This window comes from Balaenoptera borealis (assembly GCF_965194805.1).
Source record: "Balaenoptera borealis genome assembly, chromosome: 3".
In the NCBI taxonomy this organism is placed as follows: Eukaryota; Metazoa; Chordata; class Mammalia; order Artiodactyla; family Balaenopteridae; genus Balaenoptera; species Balaenoptera borealis.
Genome location: NC_138866.1, coordinates 31,947,595 through 31,974,497, shown reverse-complemented (window position 1 = coordinate 31,974,497; position 26,903 = coordinate 31,947,595). Strand labels below are relative to the sequence as shown.

Below are 26,903 nucleotides of genomic sequence, written 5' to 3'. Positions count from 1 at the left end.
GATTGGGTAGTGGGAATCTCCATGTGTGGAGGCTAGGGTTAAAAGTTCTTGGCATGAAGGAAGGCTTCCCTGTGTTCGAGACTGCAGGACTCAGGCCATAAAATTGTGAAGCTGATCTTTTTAACGCAAACTCTTCTAGAGAGAGTTTGTGTGGTATACTTGTTTATTCACTTAGATGTGGGGTACTCTGCTTACTAAATGGGAACCTAGGTTTTTTTTCTTTACAATGTATCTGAAATGGAGAGGCACAATTATTTTCCCCCTCGGGCTTTTTAGATATGGTAACAGGGTGGCGTGGTGTATGTTTGATGTTTTACCAGTGACTTTTCACCTATCAAATAGGTAGCATCAGTGGCTTACCACTTTAATAAACAAGGTAAAGCCCTTTCTTTGAACAAATGGCAGAGATGACTAAGTTATTTTGAACTGATAAGTTGGCCTGAATTCCCAGATACAGGACATGAGAAGTAATGAGTGTGGGTATATAATCCTAAGCAAAGTTTTAGGACCAGGTTTTGCAGGGCGTAATGTAACTTGTTTTGTTTTGGGCTGTGCTGTGGGGAGTGTGGGATCTTAGTTCCCAGACCAGGGATCGAACCCGTGCCCCCTGCAGTGGAATCATGGAGTCTTAAGCGGTGGACCGCCAGGGAAGTCCTTGCAACTCGTTTTTTATATGCAGTTGGCCCTTGAACAACACAGGTTTGATCTTCATGGGTCCACTTAATATACAGACTTTTTTCAATAAGTACGCGTTGCCGTATTACACGATCCATGGTTGGTTGAATCAGTTGACGAATTTTAGATACAGAGGGCTGACTAAATTATACTCGAATTTTCAGCATCGTGGAGGTTGGCTTAGTCAACTTAGTCCTCTAAGGAAAGTTTGAGTGTAATATATCTCAGGTTCAGCTATACCTTCCTCAAAAAGCTGAACTTAACATTTGTTTTGCCTCACCCAGTCTACTAGTAGATGATGTCAGCTAGATATGAGAGAAAACAGTTTGAACAGATATGTAAATGTGGGTAAAATATGTAAGACTGATAGGTGGTAGATCTTCTCACAATTTCTTTTTTAAAACAAATTTGCATTTTTAAGAGGTTGTTAGTGACCCAAATTATTGGTGTTCTGGTGCTGGGAGTACTGGTAGTTCTGGACATTTGCCAGACTGATGCCCTAAAATTTACTTGTCTTGGTTTCAATTGTACCTAATCACATTAAGTGGTATGAAAATTACAAGAAACTCTAGGCATGGTCAGCTGTTTGCAAGTGTTCTTATTAATCTTTCACCTAGGTTTTTTTTTTTAGATTATTTATTTATGGCTGCGTTGGGTCTTCGTTGCTGTGCGTGGGCTTTCTTTAGTTGCGGCCAGCAGGGGCTACTCTTCATTGCAGTGCACGGGCTTCTCATTGCGGTGGCTTTTGTCGCGGAGCACGGGCTCTAGGTACGCGGGCTTCGGTAGTTGTGGCCCGCGGGCTCTAGAGCGCAGGCTCCGTAGTTGTGGTGCATGGGCTTAGTTGCTCCGCGGCATGTGGGTCGTCCTAGACCAGGGCTTGAACCCGTGTACCCTGCATTGGCAGGTGGATTCTTAACCACTGTGCCACCAGGGAAGCCCTGTCACCTAGTTTTTTATGCCTATGAGCCAGATGGAAAACGTCTAAATTTCATTGGGGAAAATTTGAAACGTAAGGATTTTAGTTACTTTACTTTGACTTAGCAACCACTAATTTCGGCAATAGCGTACAGTACTCTGAATTTGGAGGGAGCATAATGTGAAAACTTCTGATACCTAATGAAGTGATGGGATAGATGATTAGATTAGTGAAACTATTCTGTTGGTATTTGTACTTGTTTTCTGGCTTTTCTTTTTTAAAGTTTTCCTTCTCTTCTGGAATTGTGTTCTTTAAAATGTTCTTTCATTTCATTATAGCTGAGGTTTTGAGTTTGTCTTATCCAACTGTTTCTGCACTTTATTTTGTCTGCTTTTGCGTACTTGGTGTCATGTTCTCAGGAGCTTTAATTCCAGTGACGTCAAAAGGGAAGGAATGGGATCTGAATATTTAAGGTTAGAAAGGACTTCTGAAGTCTATTAATCCTACAGTACTCTGAGCATGTATTTCCCTTTTGGGTCACAAAACTTGGAACAGAATTTGGGTATTTGATTTTAGGGTAAAAACCCATTTATTGACTAGTTCAGAAATTGCTTTTTTATGCCTATCAGGCACTGTTCTAGAGATGCAAGGGCAAAAGGCAGTTTTGGTTCCTGCCTTCGCAGGGCTGTCATTGAATAAGTCTTTTATTTTTTAGACAAGTATCAAGTTCTAAGCTGGGAATAGGTGAGGCTTTTTGGGGTAGACTGCCAGTTTGTCCTCCACGCAAGGCTTGATGATTCTGGTAGTTTATGCTGGAAATGCTAGAGAAAGACTCAGACCCCCCTGATGGTGTTTCATCGTTCTGCTCTGTGTATTTTGCCACGTTGGCTTTCTGAATTGCCTTCTGACCAGAATCCAGGTCACTGGGGAAGGCTAGGCTGTGTAAGGGGGGCACGCCTCCCCTTTGTGGGTGCCATTTCCCAGAGCTGTTGGAATGGTTTCTTCAGGTGTGTCAGCTTTGTAGATCATTTCTGTTTTATCTGTAAAGTTGAAAAGGGTCATAGGTTAGGAAGAACAAAAGAGTAGTTAAAAAACTTGTTCTATCTGGGAGATAAAAGAATACCAACTTACTCCCAGGTGTCCTGTGTTTTTGTTTTCTCCCCCCATCTCTTTACCACCTCTTCTCCCGTGACTTAAACTGAGGGAAGATTTGCTTTCCCCTCAACATCCCTAATGGTAATACTAGTAACAAAAGATCTAATAAAGAGCACTGACTCTTCATCACTCCATCTCCAACTTCTTAGTACACACAGTACAGATGGGGAGTTGAGTTTATGTAAGCAAAGGTTGACTGTTGCATTCTGGGAGCCAGTGGGGGCAGGGAGGAAAATGCATTAAGTGGGAAGTCTTCCAAGGGGTGTTTCCATACCCCTATCATTGTGGTGTCGGGTCTACCCCTTTTTCTGCCTGCATGGCGGTGGTGAGGAGCTACGATTATGGTCCCCCTTTCCTGTTCTCCCATCTCTCTAGAAGGGTACAAGGGTCAAAAGCACAAAAACTTGTGACAGATTCTTTAACTTGAGCACTGCTGCTTGGGCCCAGACAGTACAAGAGCTCCAAAGATGTGAGTTATTTGCACTTCGTTTTGCCGCAGGGGTCTTGCTAGGTACATTGGTTTTGAGAGCCAGAGACTCAGAATATGGCCTCTTGAGGGCATTTCAGGCCTTTCTTGGACTAAAACTGCAAACCTGGGAATCTGCTTTTTTTGTTAAAGAGGGTGGAGTGTTCAATGGGTAACAAATATCTTGAGTTGCTCCCAAGAGAAGTATCAGATTAGATTGTTTTCCACAGCTCCACTGTAGTTTTGAACCAAAGCTTAGTAAAAATGGTTCTGAAGTATGGTTACTTATTTATTGGTTTCTTTTTGGTTGCTTGATAACCAATTCTACATCTTTTAAGTTAATTGTGTAAGTCTTCATTTGCTACTATAAGATGATAAATTATACCAGGGTAAGTTGTATCTTTCTCATAGGATGTAAATCAGTCTCCAGGGTCTAGAAGAGGTCTCCAAGGCATCCTCAGGTTTGTGGGAAATGAGTCAATTGAAGGATTTGAGTGGTTGAGATGAATATACTAATGTTTAGAGTTATAAAATACTGAAATATGTTACCAACTGAGATTTGAGTTTTCTGGTTTGAAGAAAAACCAGGGGGTTTTGATGTTCACTTTGAGGAAGGGACTCAGTGGGCTTTCTTGAGGTTTGATTATATCTTGAAGAGAATGAAATACTCTAAGCATCTTAGAAAGGAGGTGCTATTGGCTAGGAAGTTATTTAATCCAGTGGTAATTACATTACATCATATTAAATCTAGATTATTTTGATAGTAGTTATTAATAAGCTTATGCCTAAGTTTTGTTTACTGTGTAACCAGAGTTGGAATCCTCACTTTTCGATTCAGGATTATTGGGCTGCATTGCTTTCACGTTTTCTCATATAGGAGTGCCAGTGGTGCTGGGGCTCTGACCTGGTTCCATGGCTTGAGAACCTGCTCTTAACATGGAAACTTAGTGACTTCTTGTGAATAGGGCTTTTCACACAACATCTCACAACTACGTAATGTCCAAGACAGTTCTGTCCTATTTCTGTACCCTGAGTCCTACATGGTCTCCCCAGTTAAAGCAGCCAGAATCGCCTCTGTTCTATGAGGCAAACTCCACAGCTGATTCTCCCAGCAAAAATGAAGTGCAGTTATTATAGTTAGTCATGGTTCTTTGAAATCCCTTCCTGCTTATTGGTGCTGCCTGGTTCCTAATGACTTTATGGGTCACAGCCCCATCCAAAAGGTCCTTGCTGGAGACGGTTGCTGGCAGAATCATGTCCGAAATGGGAGCAGAGCTCAAAGGGGAACAGTTCAGTACTTACGCTTGGAAGGCTTGATTTTCTCATAGCACCGAAAGATGGCAATGAGGAGAAGCCCTTCTCCAAGCTGGAAAATCATATAGAGGAGAGGAAAGAAGAAAAGTGGTCCAATGACTTCAGGGGGGAAGGTCACGTTGAGGATGGTGGAGCAGAGTTGAATATTTTGGCATCCAGTCTCCATGCTGACGGTGCGTCTGCACCTGTGTAGGTTAAAAAAACAACCCCATGTGCCCTCAGAGAAGGGATGTGAGGGTGCAACTTCACTCGCTCATCTCCTTTCTCCCAAATACTCTAAGAGAAACTGACAGTCCAACACAGGAAGATGCAAATGAGCCACATGTGTGGAGTGCACAGTTTTGAGAACAGTTGAGTTGGCCCATCTCTTAAATCACCAATCCAGCCTTGTGGGAGATGGTGACTGTTAGGTTCCTGTGGGGGAGTTTTTATGAGGGAATTTTTGAGTAGCTTGGAAATCTACAATTTGTCACTTGTGGGATTATCAAAGTGAATTTTGGAGAAATGTCTGGCTGGAGGGATAAAAGGAAGATGGGAGCCAGTATCATTCATTGGCATATGTTGGGCTTACATATAGGACAGTTAGAATTTAAATGTAGAGTAGAAGATTGTCTAAATGTCTGGGAACCTTGCCCTGTGGTCCATTTTATGGCTTGGACATCTTTAACTCCAAAACACAATGATTAAATAAAAGCTTGGTTCCATTATCTGTCTTTGGAGCACATTCTCGGTTTTGCTTTCCATTTTATGGATTAAAGAATGGAATGTTTGTTAACATTTAATACAACATTTTATTCACTGAAGTGCAATTAGTATATTAAAATAGTTCTTTGCTAAAAAAAATCGCCAGCACTGTCTCAGCACATTTACTATGAAGGAGACTACTGTGATGGCACTTGATGCTGTGGCCATTTATTATGACCTGTATCATTGTCTTTGTGAAAATTCATGAGCGGTCATTGGCAGCCTTTTGACTAGTTTATCGCTGTGTGTTGCATCCTACAATAATTTGTTCTTTATTAAATTAGCCTGGTTTTTGAAATGGATAATTATTTTAAAATTGTATTTTAAAAACAGCTGTTCGGGGCGTTGTGGTGCGAGGCTGGAGTGCTGCTGTTTAGACTCCTGCGTGAACATCTGTCTGCCATGTGGCTGAAAATAGGAAATCTTGAAATGGGGTACCACTATGTATAGACAGGGTGCCTAGGGTGCCTGATGTGTCCACACTGGGCACTCAAGCTGACTGTTCCCCTAAAGTAGCAGGTGTGTTTGTGAATTAGATTAGGCTATAGCAGAGGTCTGCAACTACTTCACCTCTGAGTGCCACTTAGCAGAGTTGCCACCCCAAGGTGTTGTGTCAAGACTAAAACCTAGACAGAAAGGGAGAAGTGGGAAAGGGATTGTCAGCGCTTGTCATGAAGACATGGAGCTACTCCACCGCCATTTGCCACCAGGGAGTTGGGCAGGAGGTGGAATCTAGGCTCTGGAGGGAGCACTTTGCCATGAACTGCTGCCCTTTGGATGATTCGATGCCTTTGGTCTCTGTGTTTTGTTTCTGGGTCTGTGTTATTCATTTAGTACCTTCCCTCCCCAGTATTCCTCAGTCCAGAGTTCCTTGTTCAGTTGATACATTTGAATATATTGCTTGAAAAATGCCTTCCCGAGATCATGGATCTTACCTTTTTCTGAGAGACAAGGATGAGCATGAGACCCGTGGGACAGTGGGACCTAAAATAATACCTACCGTCTGTTAAGGCAGAACAGAGCAGAGAGAATGTAGCCTAGCAGGAAGCCGATGAAAGGCATCAGGGAGGAGGTGGCCAGCAAGTGTGGTGTCATGACAAACAAAATGCTCTTGCCCACATTGAGGACAGAGAGCACTACGACAGCCACACTGCACAAAAGCAGGAGGATCATCCCTCCCTGTGAATAAGGACAAGGAGAAAATGCAATTAGAAGGATACTGGGGATATGGAAGAGCGGAGAGGGCTGGGGAAACACTGGTGGATATTGGAGGTGGAAAACATTTTAATAAATGTATTTGAAGTGGGAGGGAATGTGAAAGACCTTTATCTTTCATCTTTTTGGATTTCTTATCCGTAGCTAGGAAGCTTCCTGGAGGTCATAGATCTGATTAACACATGTTACTGAAGACTCAGCCAAGCACAGCTTCTGATTGACATCTCTGTATGGCACGTTTTCAGTGAAGTGCTATGGCTCTGAAGGATGAGAGTATTCAGTCCTCTGGCAAAGTGGATATTGTAAATGAAAGTTCTCTTTCAAAGTCTCTGAAGCCCGTCTACATATCCCTACAATACTGCCATTGCTGTGGATATTTTGGAGCTCAGGAGAAGTTATTCTTGGAACCTGTCATACTTGTCTTGAATACCTCCATTACGGGTAGGGACTTCATCCATCCATTTTATGATGAATTTAACTTCTGGAAATTGCCAAAAGTCATTTGAAGCAAAGCTGGTTAAAGCAGGTAATGAAGTCAGGTAATGTGGTTTTAGATCCTAAATGATGTATAACTGTAAAGGGATGAGCCTATTTTCTTGCGTGACCTGCAGATTGGATGATAAGAAAGTTCCCAAAAGGAGTTTGAAAATGGCTCAGGCAATAATGGCTTCATCAGAAACAGTTCGGGTCCCTGTTGGTGGGAATGTGAATTGATACAGCTGCTGTGGAGAACAGTATGGAGGTTCCTTAAAAAACGAAAAATAGAACTACCATACGACCCAGCAATCTCACTACTGGGTGTATACCCTGAGAAAACCATAATGCAAAAGGACACATGTACCCCAATGTTCACTGCAGCACTATTTACAATAGCCAGGACATGGAAACAACCTAAATGTCCAATGACAGATGAATGGATAAAGAACATGTGGTACATACATATAATGGAATACTACTCAGCCATAAAAAGGAGCGAAATTGGGTCATTTGTAGCGAGGTAGATGGACCTAGAGTCTGTCATACAGAGTAAAGTAAGCCGGAAAGAGAAAAATACCATATATTAATGCACATTATGTGGAATCTAGAAAAATGGTACAGATGAACCTATTCGCAGGGCAGGAATAGAGACGTAGACTGGAGAATGGACATGTGGACATGGCGTGAAGGGGAGGGTGGGACGAATTGGGAGATTAGGATTGACATATATACACTACCATGCATAAGATAGATAGCTAGCAGGAACATGCTATAAAGCACAGGAAGCTCAGCTCGGTGCTCTGTGATGACCTAGATGGGTGGGATGGCGGGGGTGGGAGGGAGGTCCAAGAGGGAGGGGTTATAGGTATACATATATAGCTGACTCACTTCATTGTACAGGAGAAACTAACACAACATTGCAAAGCAATTATACTCCAATAAAAAAAAAAAAAAAGTGCAAGTCCACCCTGCCTCAGGTAAGTGCTGTGAAAGCAACTGTCATCGGGAACAATGGTATGTTTTTATTTGTTTTAAAATATATTATTTATAGTTAACATCTGACATACCATTTAAAATTTTCAATAGGCAGATTTATGAAATTAGAATGTTAAGATTTTTCAGCACGTAACAAGGATGCAAGCTTTCAAAGTGTGCTTACATGTCTGTGCATTTTAGAGGATGACACACTAAACTGATGAAATATATGCATACACCTAAGCCTCTGTCCCTCTCATCTTCTGAGTAAAAGGATATATAGCAAACTTTTCTTGAACTTACCGTGTTGTTTTGTAATGGTTATATGTTTTGGTTCCGTTTCCAGCTCATTCGCACATGTGGCGTTTTATATTTCCTAGTACCATTTTAAAAAATTGCAGTAAAATACATATAACACAAAAGTTGCCATTTTAACCATTTTTGAGTGTATAATTCAGTGGCATTAATTACATTACAATGTTGTCCTAGTGACATTTTAACATTTACTTATATTGCTCTAATTTCAGCTGTACAGTTCTGCATTTCTGTGTTTTTAAGCCATGTTGCAACTGATAATGATCATATGAAACATCACCTGTACTGATGGTGGTCCTGTCCCAGGAAAGGAAGGAATCTCACCAGTAACAACATGCTTCAGGTTTCATTGAAAGACTGATGAGCTGCTTGGTTTGCCCTTGCATTTTGAGTTAATTTCTTCCTTTTGGGTTTGTCATCTACCTAATGTCCAGTTTTTGCCCCTATCAAAAGAGTGTAGTGGATAACATAGGGCGTACTGGGCTGCAGGGATTGTGAATGAATCCAGAAGCCCTCTTTCTCTGTGTGGGTATCACTCTCATCCCCTCACTTTCGTTCTCCCAGTCTTGGGGCCTTTGGAGTGGTTGTGAGCACAGACAATGCTGTGACCCAGGTGTGAAAGCCGTCCTCAAGACGTGTAAACTGGTGAGTCATGCAACCTCTCTTGAGTGAGGTTGACAGCACAGGACCTGGCATATTAGAACCACTGACTAAATTGTAGCTCCTATTACTACTCATAGGGAAAGGAGAGGAATTTAACATCCCAAAGTTTTTTGTCACTCTCAGTCCTGCTCTTTGTGGCCATCTCACGTCCATGACCTCCTGCTGAGAAAAGAGGCCATAGGTGGGTGCTTCTTCATAGGTCACCATGTTTTCTACCACCTGCACTGCCCTGTCATCGCTGATTGAAGCTGTGATGAGTGTCCTTTCATGGGTAGCCGACTCAGCTTGCCAGTGATCCAGGAGATAACCTGGCCCAACTCTTCTCTCATCGGTGACCTAGGCAGGTTGGTGAATGACCTAACTAGTGAGATCCTTCCTCTTGTTTAGGGAGTTTGCAGAGTTACAGAGAGGGAAGCAAGAGCAGAGGCAAGTGTTAAAATTTTGACACGGAGGCCTGGGAGCAGCAGAAGCCACGAGTTGGCAGAAGCTGTGAAACATAGGAGAGTCAGGTCAGTTCATCACTAGCAGCAGGTATGGGAAAAGCATAGGTAGAGCGGTTGAGTCAGTGTCAGGGCGGGATCCTTATTGAAGAGTGGTGGATGGCTTATGGTAAGAGTGGCTCTTAGACCATGTCATGCTCAGGTTCACCAACTTTCTAACCACGTAGGCTTGAATAAATGCTTGCATGGGTAAGTTAAAGTATTACTTGAATTGCCTTTCCAAATGGGGCATCCCTGAAATTGTATCTTGGCGTGTCTAAATGTGACCTCCTTCTAGGGAATGCAAGTGGTTGAGCAGAGTTTGAGCAGATAACCCTAACCTTCTGCCAGAGCCAGTTACCAGAAGTTGGATAATTTTGATTTGAAAGTCTCTAGGAGTGTTAGGTGCGCAAAGAGGCTGGGACAATTGCTCATTTTCTAGCTTGTAACTCACTACATTATGAAACGGGAGGATTAAGGATGAGCATAGTCCTCAAAGAAACATAACACAAGGAAACTTCAGCATTTGCATCTTGACCACTTGTTTTTCTCTGCATCCTCACAGGAGTGATTCCCGTTTGGGAGTAATTCATAAATGGAGCTGTTGCCCTTCTGCTTGTCTAACCTTGGAGGTTTGGCCAGCAGCAAAGTGTCCCAAGATACACCTGCATTTTATGTGATTCTTTGTTACTGGCCTCTGTCTTTCCAGCCCAAGTATATCTCAGCCCTTTTAATGTTCTCTGGGGTCATTTTGACTCCATTTTTTGCTGTGGAATTGAGTCACGGATGTGTAACACAAGAGGAACAGAAGACATTCCTTGGGCTTCAGTAATTCTATCTGTAAAATGAGAATAAGGCAGGAGACTGAACTTCATCTTGAAGGCCTTTCTCACTTTAAGATCTGAGATTCTTTTTGCATCCTCAGAAGAACACTTTTTTTTTTTTTAATTGAAGTGTAGTTGATTTACAATGTTGTGTTAATTTCTGCCATACAGCAAAGTGACTCAGTTATACATGTATATATTTCATATTCTTTTCCATTATGGTTTATCACAGTATATTGAATATAGTTCCCTGTGCTATACAGTAGGACCTTGTTGTCCATCCATTCTATATATAATAGTTTGCATCTGCTAACCCCAAACTTCCACTCCATCCCTTCCCTACCCCCTGCCCCCAGCAACCACAAGTCTTTTCTTTACGTCTGTGAGTCTGTTTCATAGATAAGTTCATTTATGTCATATTTTAGATATCACATATAAGTGATATCATATGGTATTTGTCTTTCTCTTCCTGACTTACTTCACTTAGTAGGATAATCTCTAGGTCCATCCATGTTGTGCAAATGTCATTATTTTGTTCTTTTTTATGGCTGAGTAGTATTCTATCGTATATATGTACCACATATTTGTATTTGTCTTTCTCAGAAGAACACTTTATTCTGAGGTAAGGAGACATGTTCTTACATCAGTTGCACTTGGGGTTCTAGTCTTTGGTTTCACCTATAAAGTGGAGGGGGGCAGAGCTGCTTTAAGTGATATCAGGAGTCACTTCACATTTTTATGTTCTGTGATTTTTTTTTTTTTCTTTATTCCTATATCCCACAAACTATCTTGAGTAAGTGAAATGATAGACACATGTTTCTGGTTTTTTTGTTTGTTTTTCTGCTAATGTGTGGGAGAGACAGGACTTGCCCTTTATTCCTTTGTTTATTCTCAGGTATTAGCTGTGAGTGTTGAGAAGTCAGTGTTGAGACACAGCCTTAGGATGTTGCTTTTTGCAGGTGGGTGGGGAATAAAAATGGAGTGGGTATTTATAATACAGTATGATACATGCTGCAATGGTGTTGGGTGATAATGGGAGCAAGTAGGACAAGCATCCTGCCCAGGCTTGTGGGTTAAGGAAAACTTCCTAGAGGAGGTGCTAATTGTGTTGAGACTTGAAGGGTGAGTGGGAGTGAGTCCAGTGGGGCATGTGCAAAGAAGAGAGCTGACACTGGAGAGGTTGGTTGAGACCAAATCAAGAAAGTGCTGAGGAGCCACATGACTCCTGGGGGAGTTTAAGGAACCAGTTAAGGCCTTTAAGCAGTGGAGTGACATGGTAGTTTCTTTCCAGACTCAGGTTAAAACTGGGTCAGGGAGCCAGGTTAGAAGGCTGAGTTGTCTAGTGAGAGAGGAGAGTGCCTGAATGAAGACAGTAGACACAGGGATGGAGAGACATGGGTTCAAGCAAAAGAAGGCAGAATTGACGATCACTGATGTGTGTGAGTGGGGAGGGAGAGGACGTGGAGAATGACTGTCCGGTTTCCGGCTCAGGCGGTGGGGCACGTTGAATGCCATTCACTGAGATAATCACACAGGGCGAGGAGGGGAAGAGCAGGCTTAAGGAGGTGGTTTAAATTTAAGACATACTGAATTTTAAATGCCTGAGGCATATTCAGGTAGAAAGATTTGGCAGTTAATGGATTCAGGAGTCAGGAGAGAGCTGAGAGCTGAAGATACTGTTCTGATAGTCATCAGCTTGCAGGTGGCTGTTGAGATGGACCAGATGTCATGGTGGGGAGGTCCTGGGCTTAGGGAAGAAAAGCAAGAAAAGCAGAAAGCTTGGGCTGAATGCAGAGAAGTAACTTTTACCAGAGGAACTCACAAGGGAGTCTGAAAAGAAGTGCCAGAGACGTGGTAGGAAAGCAGGTGCCCTGTCACTGAAGCTGAGGAAGAAGATTTTTGAGAAGGAGGCAGTGGTCAGCCATACCAAAAGCTGCTAAAAGAAGAGTTGAGATATGTCCATTGGATTTGGTGAAGAAAGTAGAGCAGGTGGTCATCAAGATGCTGAGTGGATGGGAGGCCAAGGAGTAGAGACTGTTGAGGCCTGGTCACTAGAGAACAGTCCTGGGGGCCAGTGTGGTGAGAGTGGAAGGTGGGTGGGGGCAACGGGTGACTCCCAGGAGCATGGCTAGGAAGGGGAGGAAAGAGAGGTGTTGGCTGGAGCGAGAAGTAGAGTCCAGTGACTCTACTTAGTAAAAAAAAAAAAAGGAGAGATGTGAACCAGTATCAATGTTGACTGTGAAGAACTAATATGGAAACGTTCTAGAAATGAGAGCAAGGTGGGGAGGAGGCTATGGGGGTAGAGGACACGATCAATAAAAGGAGATTTCTGAGAAGTAAGGGTGGAGAGAACGGAAGATGCCATCCAGAGTAGAGTGGGGTGATGAGCCATTTGGCAGGAGGAGGAATGACTTCACATCTTCAACAGGTGGGGAGGGGGACTGTGGCCATGGTATTAGGACTACACCGGGACAAGGGCAAAAACTACCCTTGACATTGTAGTGTGAAAATCAAAAGACCCTGGAAACCTGACCAAACCTCTTTGTTCCAGGCCCAAAGCTGCTGGAAGCCTTGGGCCTCCAAGTAGTATGCCCTGTAGCCCGGCCCAAAGGCATAGATCCAGGGGCAGGCACCAAAACAGGCCTTCAGGAGGCGAGTTTTTCCTGAGGACCAGGATGGAGCCTGGGATCCCGGGCTGAGCAGTGAGCCAGAGGAGAGACTGATGGGAACTGAGCTCCAAGGTCACAAGAGTTGGTAGAGGAACCACTCACTCTACAAGTCTGATTTTTCCAAAGGCAGGGCAGTGGCGTGATGCCCTCACAGCACACCCCTCCACCTGCTGGGGCCAACTCACTCCACTTTCCTCCTATCCCACTCCTAAAGTGCTACAAGTGTGCCTACCACCTCTTCCCCTGGCCTCCTCCCCTCTGGCTTCTCATCCAGTCAGCCATGTTTGCCCGTGGTCTCTCTTAGAACTCCTCTATTCAGGCATCTCCCTAGGCTTACCCAAATCCAACCCTTTCTTCATGGTCTGGCTGAAGCCCCGCCCCCTCCTTCCATCCTCTAAGGAAGCCTTCCTTGACCACCTGGCCCTCACTAACCTCACCTCCTTACATTCTGCCAATACCCGATTGTACATTGTGTTGGATCTTGTTTCTCATCTATTATTGACTTTCTGCAAACAAACTTCGAGGACAGTGACTCCTCAGAGAGTGTAGCATAAAACTTAGCAGCTACTAGGTACATGATAAAAGTTTAATTTTATTATTAAAAAAATGATTATACCTTACAGTTGTGTGTGGTGTTTTACTGTTTTTCACCTAACTCTTCAAAAATATTCTCATGTACATTACAATCCCATGAAGTAGGTTGTACCAATAGCAGACTTTTTTTGTTTTTTTTAAACAGGGAAGGAAACTGACATGGAAGAAGCCCAAATGACTTGCCTCAAGCCATTCACTGCGATGATGGTGGTGTTCTCGCTCCCTGCCCAGGCCCCCAGGTTCTTACCTTGGTGACATAACGTACGTATTGTGGCCGTTTGGATTTGAGGATGATGCCTATGGTGCAAGGAATGAGAATCAGGATCAGTGATATGATGATGCCGCCATAGGGCACCTTGTCCTTCAGGGTCCCATCATAGATGCCCCTGGAGTAAATGTACAGGAGGAGGGGCATCATGCCCAGGGCAAAGAAGGTGGAGCAGGTGGTCATCACGATGCTGGGTGGGAGACATAGGAAGAGTGCAGAGAGAGAGAGCCCGTTAATACAGGCATAACCTCATTTTATTGCGTTTTGCAGCTGTGTTTGTTTGTTGTTGTTGTTGTTTTTTTTACAAAGTAAGGGTTTGTGGGAACCCTGCATCAAGCAAGTCTATCGGTGCTATTTTTCCAACAGCATTTGCTCACTTCATGTCTCTGTCACATTTTAGTAAGTCTCGCAATATTTCAAGCTTTTTCGTTATATTTGTTATGGTGATTTTTGATGTTACTATTGTAATTGTTTTGGGGCACTGCGAATCACGCCCATGTAAGACGGTGAACTCAAAGGATATAAATGTTGTGTGTGTTCTGACTACTCCACCGACTGGCTGTTCCCCCTTCTCTCTCTCTCTCCTGGGGCCTCCTTATTCCCTGAGACACAACAATATTGAAATTAGACCAGTTACTAACTAACCCTACAATGGTGTCTAAGTGTTCAAGTGAAAGGAAGAGTCACATGTCTCTCATGTTTTTAAATCAAAAGCTAGAAATGATTACACTTAGTGAGGAAGGCCTGTGGAAAGCCCAGATAGACTGAAAGCTAGGCCTCTTTCCCCAAACATTTAGCCAAGTTGTAAATGCAAAGGAAAAGTTCTTGAAGGAAATTAAAAGTGCTTCCCCAGTGAACACTCGAATGATAAGAAAGCAAAAAAGCCTTAGTGCTGATACGGAGAAAGTTTGAGTGGTCTGGAGAGAAGATCAAACCAGCCACAACATACACTTAAGCCAAAGACTAATCCAGAGCAAGGCTCGAACTCTCTTCAGTTCTAGGAAGGCTGAGAGAGGTGAGGAACCTGCAGAAGAAAAGTTTGAAGCTAGCAGAGGTTGGTTCATGAGGTTTAAGGAAAGACATCATCTCCACAACATGAAAGTGCAAGGTGAAGCAGCAAGTGCTGATGTAGAAGCTGCAAGTTATCCAGAAGATCTAGCTAAGATCATCAATGAAGGTGGCTCCACTAAACAACAGATTTTCAATGTAGATGAAACAGTGTTCTACTGGAAGAAGATGCCATCTAGGACTTTCATAGCTAGAGAGGAGAAGTCGATGCCTGGCTTCAAAGCTTCAAAGGACAGGCTGATTCTCTTGTTAGGGACTAATGCAACTGGTGACTTTAAGTTGAAGCCAATGCTTATTCCCAAAATCCTAGGGCCCTTAAGGATTATGCTAAATCTACTCTGTGCTCTATAAATGGAGCAACAAATCCTGGATGACAGCACATCTGTTTACAACTTGGTTTACTGAATACTTCAAGTTCACTGTTGAGACCAACCGCTCAGAAAAAAGATTCCTTTCAAAATGTTACTGCTTATTGACAATGCACCTGGTCACTCAAGACGTACAAAGAGATTCATGTTGTTTCATGCCTGCTAATACAAAATCCATTCTGCAGCCCATGGATCAAGGAGTAATTTTGGCTTTCAAGTCTTACCATTTAAGAAATACATTTTGTAAGGCTATAGCTGCCATAGATAGTGATTCCTCTGATGGATCTGTGCGAAGTTAGTTGAAAACCTTCTGGAAAGGATTCACTATTCTAGATGCCATTAAGAACATTTGTGATTCGTGGAAAGAGGCCAAAATATCAACATTAACAGGAGTTTAAAAGAAGTTGATTTCAACCCTCAGGGATGACTTTGAGCAGTTCAGTGGAGGAAGTAACTGCAGATGGGGTGAAAATAGCAAGAGAGCTAGAAGTGGCGCCTGAAGATGGCACTGAATTGCTGCCATCTCCTGATAAAACTTGAGTGGATGAGGAGTGCTTCTTACGGATGAGCAAAGAAAGTTGTTTCTTGAGAAGGAATCTACTCCTGGAGAAGATGCTGTGAAGATTGTTGAAATGACAACAAAGCATTTAGAATATTACATAAACTTAGTTGATAAAGCGGTGGCAGGGTTTGAAAGGATTGACTTCAATTTTGAAAGAAGTCCTACTCTGGGTAAAATGCTATCAAACTGCAAAATCATTCGTGAAAGGAAGATTCAGTCTTGTCTTATTTTAAGAAATGGTCACGGCCACCCCAGCCTTCAGCATCCACGACCCTGATCAGTCAGCAGCTGTCAGCATGGAGGCAAAACCCTCTCCCAGCAAAAACTACAACTTGCTGAAGGCTCAGATGATGGTTAGAATTTTTTAGCAATAAAGTATTTTTAAATTAAGGTATGTAAATTTTTTTAGACACAATGCTGTTGCACACTCAGTAGACCACAGTATAGTTTAAACATAACTTTTATATACCCTGGGAAACCAAAAAATCCATGTGACTCACTTTATTGTGATATTCTGCTTTATTGCAGTGGTCTGGAATTGAACCTGCAGTATCTCCAAGGTATGCCTGTACAGACTATTTTGTGGAGTGCCTGCTATGTGCCAGGCATTGTGCTAAGAACCTTACATACATTGCTTTATTTCTTTTTCCCAGTAGCTTAGGAGGTAAGCATTACTATCTCCTTTTTGCTAATGAGGAAGCTGGGGACTTGAAGAGTTGTGACTTGCCCAGGATCACACAGATAGGAAGGCTGAGGCAGGATTTGAACCCAGGTCTGTCCAACTGCTTCAGTCCCTGTGTGCTTCACTGTGGAAGGAGCCATTCTGATCTCCTCTGTAGTAGAACTCTTTTTGCTCTCTATACTTGACATAGCACAGCCCATTTTGAAGAAAGCTGTGTGATCCCATCACTCTGGCTATAGCCCATTGGAACATAGAATAACACCTGACCTACTAAGTTGCTAAGTGCCTGCCTTAGAGCCTAGGGGATGGCTGGACATAGTGATTCTGTCTAACTAAGATAACAAGGATTAAGTACATCAAGAGCATTTTCTCACTTGGGGAGTTTGAATGTGTACACAGTGATAGAGCACTTGGTTTTGGAGAGGCATGGGAGGCATGGTCAGGCAAAAATCAAAAAACATGCAAAGAAGAAGCAGTAAACAGAGGCCAGGATTAGGAGGACTGTAAAAAATAGCAGCAAAGCAGTAAAAACAGAATAATGGAAGGACCACAATGGTGGAGCAGTAGAGAAGGCAGCAATAGTTACACATTGTTGAGTAAGTGACAAGATAATCTGGTCATCAGACCTGTTTTTTATCTTGAATAATATTCTAGTCCCCAACACCGATATTCTCATGTTCTTTACTTTCTGGTTTATCCTTAACATTATTTAAGATAAATTGAGTGTGAGTCTCAGATCCTGAATAATAGTATATCCTCCCAGCTGTAATCTGTATCCTAACTGTCCTATTACCATCTCCATTTGGAATCTCATACATGTTAATCCCAGGACCCTGTGTAGGAAGAGGCCCTCCAGAAAGACCAGCTGAGAGAAGAAGCTGCTAGGGAACATTCTTGGATTTGTAGACCTTCACCTTACAATATATGCTCTGGCTTCCATTCTAGTGGGAAGGTTGTGGATGAGGGCTTGACAAGACCCCAGGAAAACCACACTAAGTGTGTGTCCCTCCTCCCTATAGCCCTATTCACTATATACACTTCTTCATTGTTTCCATAGAGGTCAAATATGGCTTAAATGAATATCAACTACATCCTAGTCCAAAGGGTCCGGAGTGTAGCCATCAAGAACACAATAGGTAGACGTATCACAAGGAATAAGAAGCTGCCAGAGGTGAGGAGAGACCCTCAAGGGATATTGTGGACTGAATAATGGGAAAACCCTCCCTCTACGAACACCTAAGACACCTAAGCACATACTTGAGCTTGTAAGAAACAGGGAGGTTTCCAGGGACTAGAAACAAAGAATGCCAAATATTTAGTGGGTGAACTCATGCTGAAGCTACAGTGTGTGATGGGGTAGGTGGTGGGGTGTTAGTCTTGGTAATCTGGGGCTTAGGTTTTAATGCCCAAGGGAGGGACCAGAATTGAGACTTTAGGCCTATGAAAAAAGAAGAGATGAAACTGAGACGTCAATAATAAAAGGACTATTGGAAAAATAGAACTTCTAATTCTCTCATGGGTTGAATATGAAATCATAATCAGCATGTAAAATGGTACAGCTGCTCTGGAAAAGTTTGACAGCTCTAAAAAAAGTTAAATATAGAGTTATCATATGTCCCAGTGACTCTACTGCTAGGTATATACCCACAAGAATTGACAGCATGTGTTTACACAAATACTTGTATACAAACGTTCATAGCAGCATTATCTATAATAGCTAAAAAATGGAAAACAAAATATCAACGGATAAGCAAAATATGGTGTATTCATGTAATTGAATATTCTTCAGCCATAAAAAGCAATGAAGTACTGCTATATACTATCACAAAGATGAACCTTGAAAACATTATGGTAAGTGAAAGAATCAGAAACATAAACGGCTAGATATTATATGATTCCATTTACCTGAAATCTATAGAGACAGAAAGTAGATTAGTGGTTCCCAGGGTCTGGAGTGAGAGAGGAATGGGAGTGACTGACTGCTAATGGGTATAGGGTTTCATTTAGGGATGATTAAAATGTTCTGGAATTAGATACTTGTGGTAGTTGTACAACCTTGTGAATATACTATAAACTACTGACATATACTTTAAAAAGGTGAATTTTATGGTATATAAATTATATTTCAAAAAATAATTTTAAAAATCTAGGGAGCAGCTAAATTAATTCTTAGAGGAAAATTTATAGCCTGAAATGTTTATATAGGAAAAGAAGAAAGATTAAAAATTAATGAGCTAAGCATTTCACTCAAGAATTGAAAAGAAAAACAAAGTAAACCTAATGAAAGCAGGAGAAAGAAAATATCAAAGATGAGAGAGTAAACTTTAAAAATTATATAAATTAACTGAGAGAATCAATTAGACCAAGAGCAAGTTCTTTGCAAAGTCTAATAAAATAGACACCGCTGGCGAGACTAACCAAGAAAAAGGAAAGAGGGCACAAATTGATGTTATTATGAATGCAAAAGGAAACATAATTTCAGATACCATAAAGATTTTAGAGAGTCATAGAAGAAATCAAGGACAGTCTTATACTTTCATTTTTCTATTCAGATTGAATGGACAATTTCCTGGGAAATATACTCTACAAAAACTAACTCAAAATGAAGCTGAAAACCTGAATCAACTTAGAATCACTAAAGACATTTAATCAGTAGTTTGAAACCTGTCATCCAAACCCCACACAATGTACATATGGTTTTACAGTAGAGTTCTACTAAACATTCAAAGTACAGATAGCCTCAGTATTATATAGAGAGCAAAAAAAGTGGAAACATGTCCCAAATTATTATATATGAATAATAAAATTTTAGAACCAAAGGTAGAAAATCACATTATGAGAAAGGAAAATTAGGGTCCAGTCTCATTTATGAACACAGAAGCAAAAGTCATAAATAAAATGTTACCAAATGAATCTAGCCATGCCTTTACAAAATAATACAATGGACAAAATGGGTTTATCCCAGCAATATAAAAATGGTTTAACTTTAGACAATCTACTGATATATATCACTGTATTATCAGATTAAAGAAAAAATGGTATCATAGATGCAGAAAAGTGCCATTCAACAAAATTCAATGATCATGCATGATAAAAATTAGCACACTAGCAACAGAATGGAAATTCCTTAACCTGAAAAGGGTTATCTGTCAAAAATCTACAGGAAATAGTAAACCTAATGGTGAAAAATTAGAGGAATAAAGCAAGGACACCTGTTCCCATCACATCACCTATTGTCTATTATACTATATAGGTCTTTTCTAGCACAGCAAAACAAGAAATAGAAAAAACATATGGATGGGAAAGGAAGAAACTAAACTTGCATTATATGCCAATGATAGGACTGTCCACAGAGGAAATCCAAGTGAATTTCCATTATAACTAGTAAATAAGAGAATCCGTGAGATTTTGATTACACTAGCAATAAAAAACAATCGAGTTCTGATATACTACAAAAATAATTAGCAAATGAATTTTTTAAAAAGATACCATTTATAATATTCATAAAAACTATAAAATATTTAGAAATAAATCTAAAAGAGATATGCAAGATCTTTATGAAAGAAGTTATAAAACTTCATAGGTATAAAATAATGATTAATAAAAGAAAATCTGTACCATTTTCATGGATGGGAAGATTCAGTATTATAAAGATAGCCTCTAAATTTATCCATAAATTTAATGCAAATTTAACCGAAATTCCAGAAATAGTTTTTGTAGACGTGAGACTTAATCCCAAAATTCAAGTGAAAGAGTAAAGGACCAAGAATAGCTAATGTAATTTTCAAGAACAACAAGGTAGGGCAACTTTCAGATATCAAGATTTATTAAAAGGCTGTAATTAAGAAAGTGTGATATTGGCTCAAGGATAGAGACGTAGAACAATAGAACAGAAGAGAGATCCCAGACACAAACTCATGCTTATTTGCGAATTTGGTCAACGAGAGAGATGGAATTAAAAGTTGATGGAGAAAAATTCACTCAGTGGTCCTGGGAATTTTCTCTATTCATATGGAAAAGATAAAATTAGATCACAGCATACATAATAATAAATTCTAAGTTGATCAAAGATCTCCATGTGAAAAGCAAAACTGTAAAACTTTTCAAATATAGGTGAATATCTTTATGACCTTCAAGGCAGTAAAGGATTTCTTAAAGAAACCCCTGAAACATAAACTGTCAAGGAAAAATATTCGTATAGTTGGTTAAGTTAAAATAAACATTCTGTTTTATAAGACATCATTATCAAAACGTAAGGATAACCCCAAAACTGTGAGTAGACTGCTGCAACATGTAAAAACAACAAATAACTGTAAATTAATGAGAAGAAAACACCACAGTCCTATAGAAAAATAGGCAAAGGGCATTACTTTCAGAAGAGGACACCCAAATGGCCAACAGTATTTGAAAAGTTGCTAGACCTCCCATGTAATTAAATTTAAAACCACCATGACTCATTTCACTCTCACCAGATGACAAAATTTAGAAGTCTGACAATTCCGAATACAGATGAAGACATGGAAAAACAGGGATCTTCATACACTGCCCTGGGAAGTGTGAAGTGGAATAACTACTTTGGAGACTTGTTAGTTGAAGATGTGTGAACCTCAAGACCCAGCACTCCTGCGTTCATTATATATGCTCTCACATGTGAGCACAGGGGGAACATGCATAGGACTTGCTCATGCCACAAAACATGAAATCCATGTAAATGTCTGACAACAGGAGAATGGATAAATGCAAGCAAACTATAATGCAGTTCAAATGCATGAAGTAGCTCTTTTATTTATATACCTATTATCTCAAAAAAACAAGCTGTCAAATGATATGGGCAGTATGATACCATTTATATAAAATTTAAAACCATGTAAATGCAACAGTGTATCTTGTTGATGGATATATACATATATAGTAATAGTATAAAAGGGTCTGTGGAAGTGCTGAAAGTCAAATCCTGGGAGGTGCTCCCTTCGGGGTGGGTAGAGGGGAATGAGACTGGGAAGGGCACACAGAGGGCTACAGTGCTAGCTATTGATTTCTTCTTAGGAGAAAAGCCACACAAAACCTGTGTGCTTGTTCTGATGTCCTTGAACAGAGGAGTCATGCTTACTTTGGCTTGGCATGTCGGGAGCTTTGGAATTTGCTCTGAGACTTGGTGAGCCTCATGCACTGAGGTGTGTGGGAGCCATGCTCCCAGACCCCCGAACCTCCTCCGCAGGTGCGAGTGCTGAGCACTGGTCCTAACTTTCTGGTATCTGTCTTTCTGGTGACTGTCATGATCCTGTTACCCTGAAGGACAGGGATGGGAGGCAAATTCCTGACTCTAGCTCTGAGACTGGAATCTGTTCCACAGTAACACTGTGGACCTGGATGCTTCTCAGGGGTCCAGGGACCAGGGAGAAAGGAGCACATTTGGTTTTTTCTTTACCCTTCCTGCTTAAGTTCTCGGAACACTGCATACAGCCTGCTTTGGGGCATCAGTACACCCTGCTTGAGGAACAGTTTTTGAACTCCTGTCAATAGAGGCACTGGAGGCGGAAGCTGAGAGAGTTGTGAGGGGACCCATTAGAGTCTCTGTGGTGAAGTGGGAAACTTCTGGGAACCCGGGTAGCTTCTGTCTCCTCCTGCTTAGTCTTCCTCTGTCATGGTGGGGAGAGCTGTGGGAATCCTTGGGTTGTCCCCTCAGCCATTGGCTCTGGTCTCAGCTGTGAGCTGGCTGGAGGGGAGAGGGGGAGCAGGTGAACTTGAGGGGTGGTAGAGGTGGTCATCAAAGGGGCCCAGTTCCCTCTGGCACTGTCTCCTCTGTCCCCGATGAGGGCACTTTCTCTTTCTCTTGTGGGTCACCTGCCTTTTTTGGAGTATGTCTGGCAGCATCCTTGAGGAAGGAGCTGCTGGGCCTGGCTGCCTTGAGAGGCCCACCTGGCGGCCCAGCCTCCGTGAATGTGCCCGACGCCCTGTGACGGCGGCTCCCCCAGTCTCACTCCAGCTGTGAGGCAGAATGACTGGGAAGAGAGAGCCCAGGAACGGCTCCAGACACAACTTGCCCACAGATTCTCGGGGAAGCCTCTGGAAAGTCTCTGGAGTTCCGCTTCCTCACGTGTAAAGTGGAATAGGTGTCCTAACATTCCTTTGTGCTCTAGATGGGAAATCGTGTGGTGTTGTACACAGATCTCAAACCCATAGCTTCTGTGTAACATCTGGGCCTCTGTCATGTACTGTTTGGCTTGCACAGTGTTGTAAAAATTTGGAACGAGTTACCAATAATTAAAAATTTGGAGATTTCACATAAAAAGGGGGACTCCATCTTCTCCTGAAAAGCAGGGAGCTGTGCAGGCACTGAGTCCCCGTTCCCACAACACCCATGGCAGAGATGCATGGCATCTGCCCTGTGGAGGGCGGCCCGTGTCTCCAAGGCTGGCGGTCACCCTCCAGCCACTCAGTTCATTTATGTACACACCCGACCCTGAAGATATATGAGTAAAAGCACAGGCTTTGGAGCCTTCAGACCTTGGACAAATGTATTAACCTCTCTAAGTCTCAGTTTCCTCATCTCTAGAATGGGGCTCTTTACAACACCTCCTCATGGGAAGCTGTATGAGGATCCCATGTAAAGTGCTTGGCCCAGTGCCTGGCTGACTTTTATTATCAGCACCATTATCATTATTATAATACATGTAACAAGTTGTCCCAGATGAATAACTCAATTTGGAATTCGAGGTCTGGCAGCACGTGATGGTGGAGGATGAGATTCTCGCTCCTCCGGTGGGGTCGGAAGCCTGGTTTAACGTGCGTGGGAAGTTTGTCTGCGGGTAGGGGCTTTATGGTAGAAGGTGGCCGTCCTGGCTGAGCATTGTCTCTTGAGGGTCTAGGTGGAAGTGACAGTTTCCAGGTGCCCAGACCAGGAGGCCTAGCAGGAGAGCATGAGTCACTGGGGGCTCTGCCGGTGGAGGCCTAGAGCCTCAGAAACGCAGGTGTTTCAGAAGAGACCTCGTTGGCACCCACTGGCTCAAAAGGCTGGGACATCTGGTCACTCACACTTAGAGGCTCCCCCATGATAATTTACGCTTTGCCACCCAGCTCTGCTGCTTCTACAGAGCCACGAAGCCCTGAGTACCCCTTTCCTGACCTGCAACCCTTCTACGTCAGAATTAAGGTATAGTACAAGTTTCTCTCTCCAGGACACAGAGGCTGCAATGGGCCTTGTCCACAGGCTAGATCAAGACCAGGAGCTTGTTTTGCAGCAGGAAGGACTTGGATTAGATAGAGGGAAGAATTTCCTCACCGTGAGGTGGTCGAACATTGGATATGTTCCCATGGGAGACTGTACAAGCCAAGCTCTCTCTCCATCGACCACCTCAGTAAGGGTCAAATCATATGGGTAGAGAGTCCAGAGCTTCTCAGATGGCAGGTCCAGGGAACCCCCAATGATCACTATCATTTTTTCATCTAATAATCAACCCCAGCATCGCTTGGCATCCCCAGGAGGAGGCTTCCGTACCTGGCTAGTTTCCTTAGTAAAGTTCAGCCAGGGACAGGGTACTGACAGGCACAAGCAGATGGACTGTCTGAATTTACTGCCCTGCCCGGCATGGAATAGTGGATCGAACCAGAAGAGAGCGGCTTGAGACGGAGGCTTAGATAAAAGCAAGAGCTTTTATGCTGGTGAGTTTTCTTTAGCCAGCAGGGGCTGCTGTTGCAGCTGGAGCAGGCCTGACATGGCCTCACCCTGGGAGACATTCCAGACCAGAGTCCCACCTGTTTGGAAGGACGGGTGTTCAACCAGCCCCTGCAGGAGGGAGCCCTCGCTGATTTCTGCTGTGATGAGCTGGGTGGGGCTGCTGCTCTTTCCCTCCTACCACTTTGGCCAAGGCGAGGCCCATCAGGACTTGGGACCCGGACCTGGTCCTGGGAAACTCTAGGATCTACCTGGCTGTGTCTTTGCATCGAAGTGTTCCTGCGTCTGACGGGCGGATGGGGGAAGTTCGGAGAAGACAGCCCAGACAGCTGGGGGGAATCTTTGGAAGTTCCTTCCTGCTCTGCAGGAATTGGAGGTGCTCTTTGGTTCCGAGCCACCTTGATCTCCCTGGAGATCTTTGAAACTAATCTGCACTGCCTTTCATATCTCTGGCCTCAAAGCAGACAACTTGCCCTGCCTGGCAGACAGGTAAAAGTTCTCCAGAGGTCCCTTTGCTTTAAGTCAGTACGGTACTCCTTCAGGACAATCCTTGTGGCCCATTCCAGGCAACTCTGGGAGTAAGGGGGCTCTCCAGGGTGCCCCTGGACCAGCTGGGCCCCTTTGGCTTGGTGCTTAAACCAAGATGTACCCCAGGTCCTGTCCCCAGCCCAGTGTGAGCTCTTGGCAATCAATGCCTGCCACCCCATGCCCTAGCACCCACCCAGCCCCCACTCACTCACGCTTCTGGCTTTGGCCCCCCTCTTCGCCTTGATTGTGATCTCCCATGCAGCCGCCGTCCCCAGATTGCTCCTTCTTCACCCCCCGTCCTACCTGAGGTTCATGTCCCCTTTCATGGCCAGAGTGAAGACGTTGGAGAGGTTCCCCCCTGGCGAGCAGCCACAGATCAGGATGGCCAGTGCCTCGACGTTGTTCAGCTGGAAGACCTTGCCCAGTGCAAAGGCAGTGAGGGGCATGACGCCGTACTGCGCCACCAGGGCGATGGCCAGCCCCTTAGGCTTCCAGAAGTGCACCTTGATCTTGCTGAACTCCATGGTGCAGCCCAGTGAGAGCATGATGGTTAACAGCATGATCACCAGGATGACGCTCAGCGCCCAGTCGGTGGGCCGCTTGCCGAAGTTGTGCGGCAGGGAGAAATTGAACTGGGCAGACTCATTGAGGGCCTCCATCCTCCTGGACGGCAGCGGTGGAAAAAAGGCTGAAGACCCAGCACGCCCCTTGCTCGCCTGCTGACTCCCTGCCCTGCCCAGTCCTTGCTGGGTGCCTTCCTCAATCACCTCCCAGGGCAGGGAGCTTCAGGACAAAATGTAGATCTGAGCAAATAGAAGGATTATGCAACTGGCTGTGCTTTCTCTGGCTTTGGCCCCAAAGGAGAGAAAGCCCAGAGCCTTATCTGCAGGGCTGTTCCGGCCTCTCCTGAGCTCCTCAGCCTCTGCTGTCTTCCTGGGTGTCACTCACACCCCTCCCTCACCTCTTGGCTGCTTCTGGGACAAGAGGGCTTATATCCCCCCCCCATCCCCCCGCTGAGCACGCCCACAGGCATTCTATTTCTTGGGACCAATCCAGGTCCAGCCCCTCTGTTCTCTGCTCAGCCCCTGAGGCCTCAGTTTCTGATTCAGGGGAAGGTGTCTCCCCATGCCCAGGCGGTCACCTGCATCTGCCCCCAAACCCCAGGGAATGACAAGAGTTGAGTTTTACCTTTCCCTCTTGGAAAGGGGGGTGTGGGACAGGGTAGGGGCAGGTGAGTTGCTGGCTTCCAGGAGAAGATGTGTCCATGACCCTTGTCCTGGGAGATGAGAGGTGCCTGCGTCCATCTCACTTGTGCTGGGAAAACTTGGTCCTATCCCCAAACCTGATGGCAAGGACCCTGGGGGAGGAACGTGCCCCCACACACCTAACTCCGGGGAAGAGCCTGCTGCCATGGCTGAGGGGCCCTCAGGAGGACTGGGGGCAATTTCCCCAAAGGGCAGCTCTGAAGGAGCCCTGGCTGGGGAGGTTTATTTCTGCCCGGGCTCACCTGCCCCTACCCTGTCCCACACCCCCCTTTCCAAGAGGGAAAGGTAAAACTCAACTCTTGTCATTCCCTGGGGTTTGCCCGAGGAGCCCCATTGCTTGGGAAACTTGCTGAGAAGGAAGCAGGAACGCACAGCCTTTTCTTTCCGGTGTCCTGACTGCTCTACTTTGGCTCTGCGCCTGTCTGGGAACCAGGCTCTGGCTGAGCGGGTGACAGTGGACAGAGGCAGGCACGCCTGGTGTGTGTGGCATCTCGGGCCTCCCTCCTCCCACCCCAGCCTAGGGAAAAGCACCTTCGGAGGAAGGGCAGGGAGCAGCCTTCAGAAGAATTGCGTCTAGGCTGGGCTGGAACGCAAGAGGCCTGAGTGGTGTCTCATAGTTTCACAGTTGCTGAAACAGGAGATTAGGCTTTTTGTGTGGGACTACCGAGGACAGGATGGGGACCAGGGTGCGAACCACTCTGTGGGGGTGGGGAGTGGCTTGGTATGAGGAAGCACCCAAAAATAAGAGCTCTCCAACAATGGCCCCAGGGCCTTTAGAATCCTGCATAGATAAGGGCTGGGATAGGATCCACGCATTGCGTGCGCTCAAGAAGGCTGCTCTCTGGGGTCCTGCAGGCCACAGGGCTACATCCTGTGGCCCTCATTGACAAGAACTTGAAGCTCCTTTCCCTCTGAGAGTTCTGATATTAAGGATTTCCTGGTGCTTGAATTGATCTGGTCTCAGGGGGAGGGCGGGCCGAGTGGGGTTTACTAGATGCCGATGGGG

At 43.9% G+C, this 26,903-nt stretch overlaps 1 protein-coding gene across 1 annotated transcript; it reads right to left on the bottom strand.

The window, feature by feature from the left end:
* Window positions 1-1,200: 1,200 nt before the first annotated feature.
* Window positions 1,201-25,631, bottom strand: SLC10A1 (solute carrier family 10 member 1). Its single transcript, XM_082384360.1, is given in 6 exon segments — window positions 1,201-2,527; window positions 2,530-2,631; window positions 4,515-4,711; window positions 6,271-6,449; window positions 13,729-13,939; window positions 24,936-25,631. Coding segments are annotated over 6 exon segments (1,293 nt in total). The 5' UTR covers window positions 25,292-25,631; the 3' UTR covers window positions 1,201-2,279.
* Window positions 25,632-26,903: the final 1,272 nt, after the last annotated feature.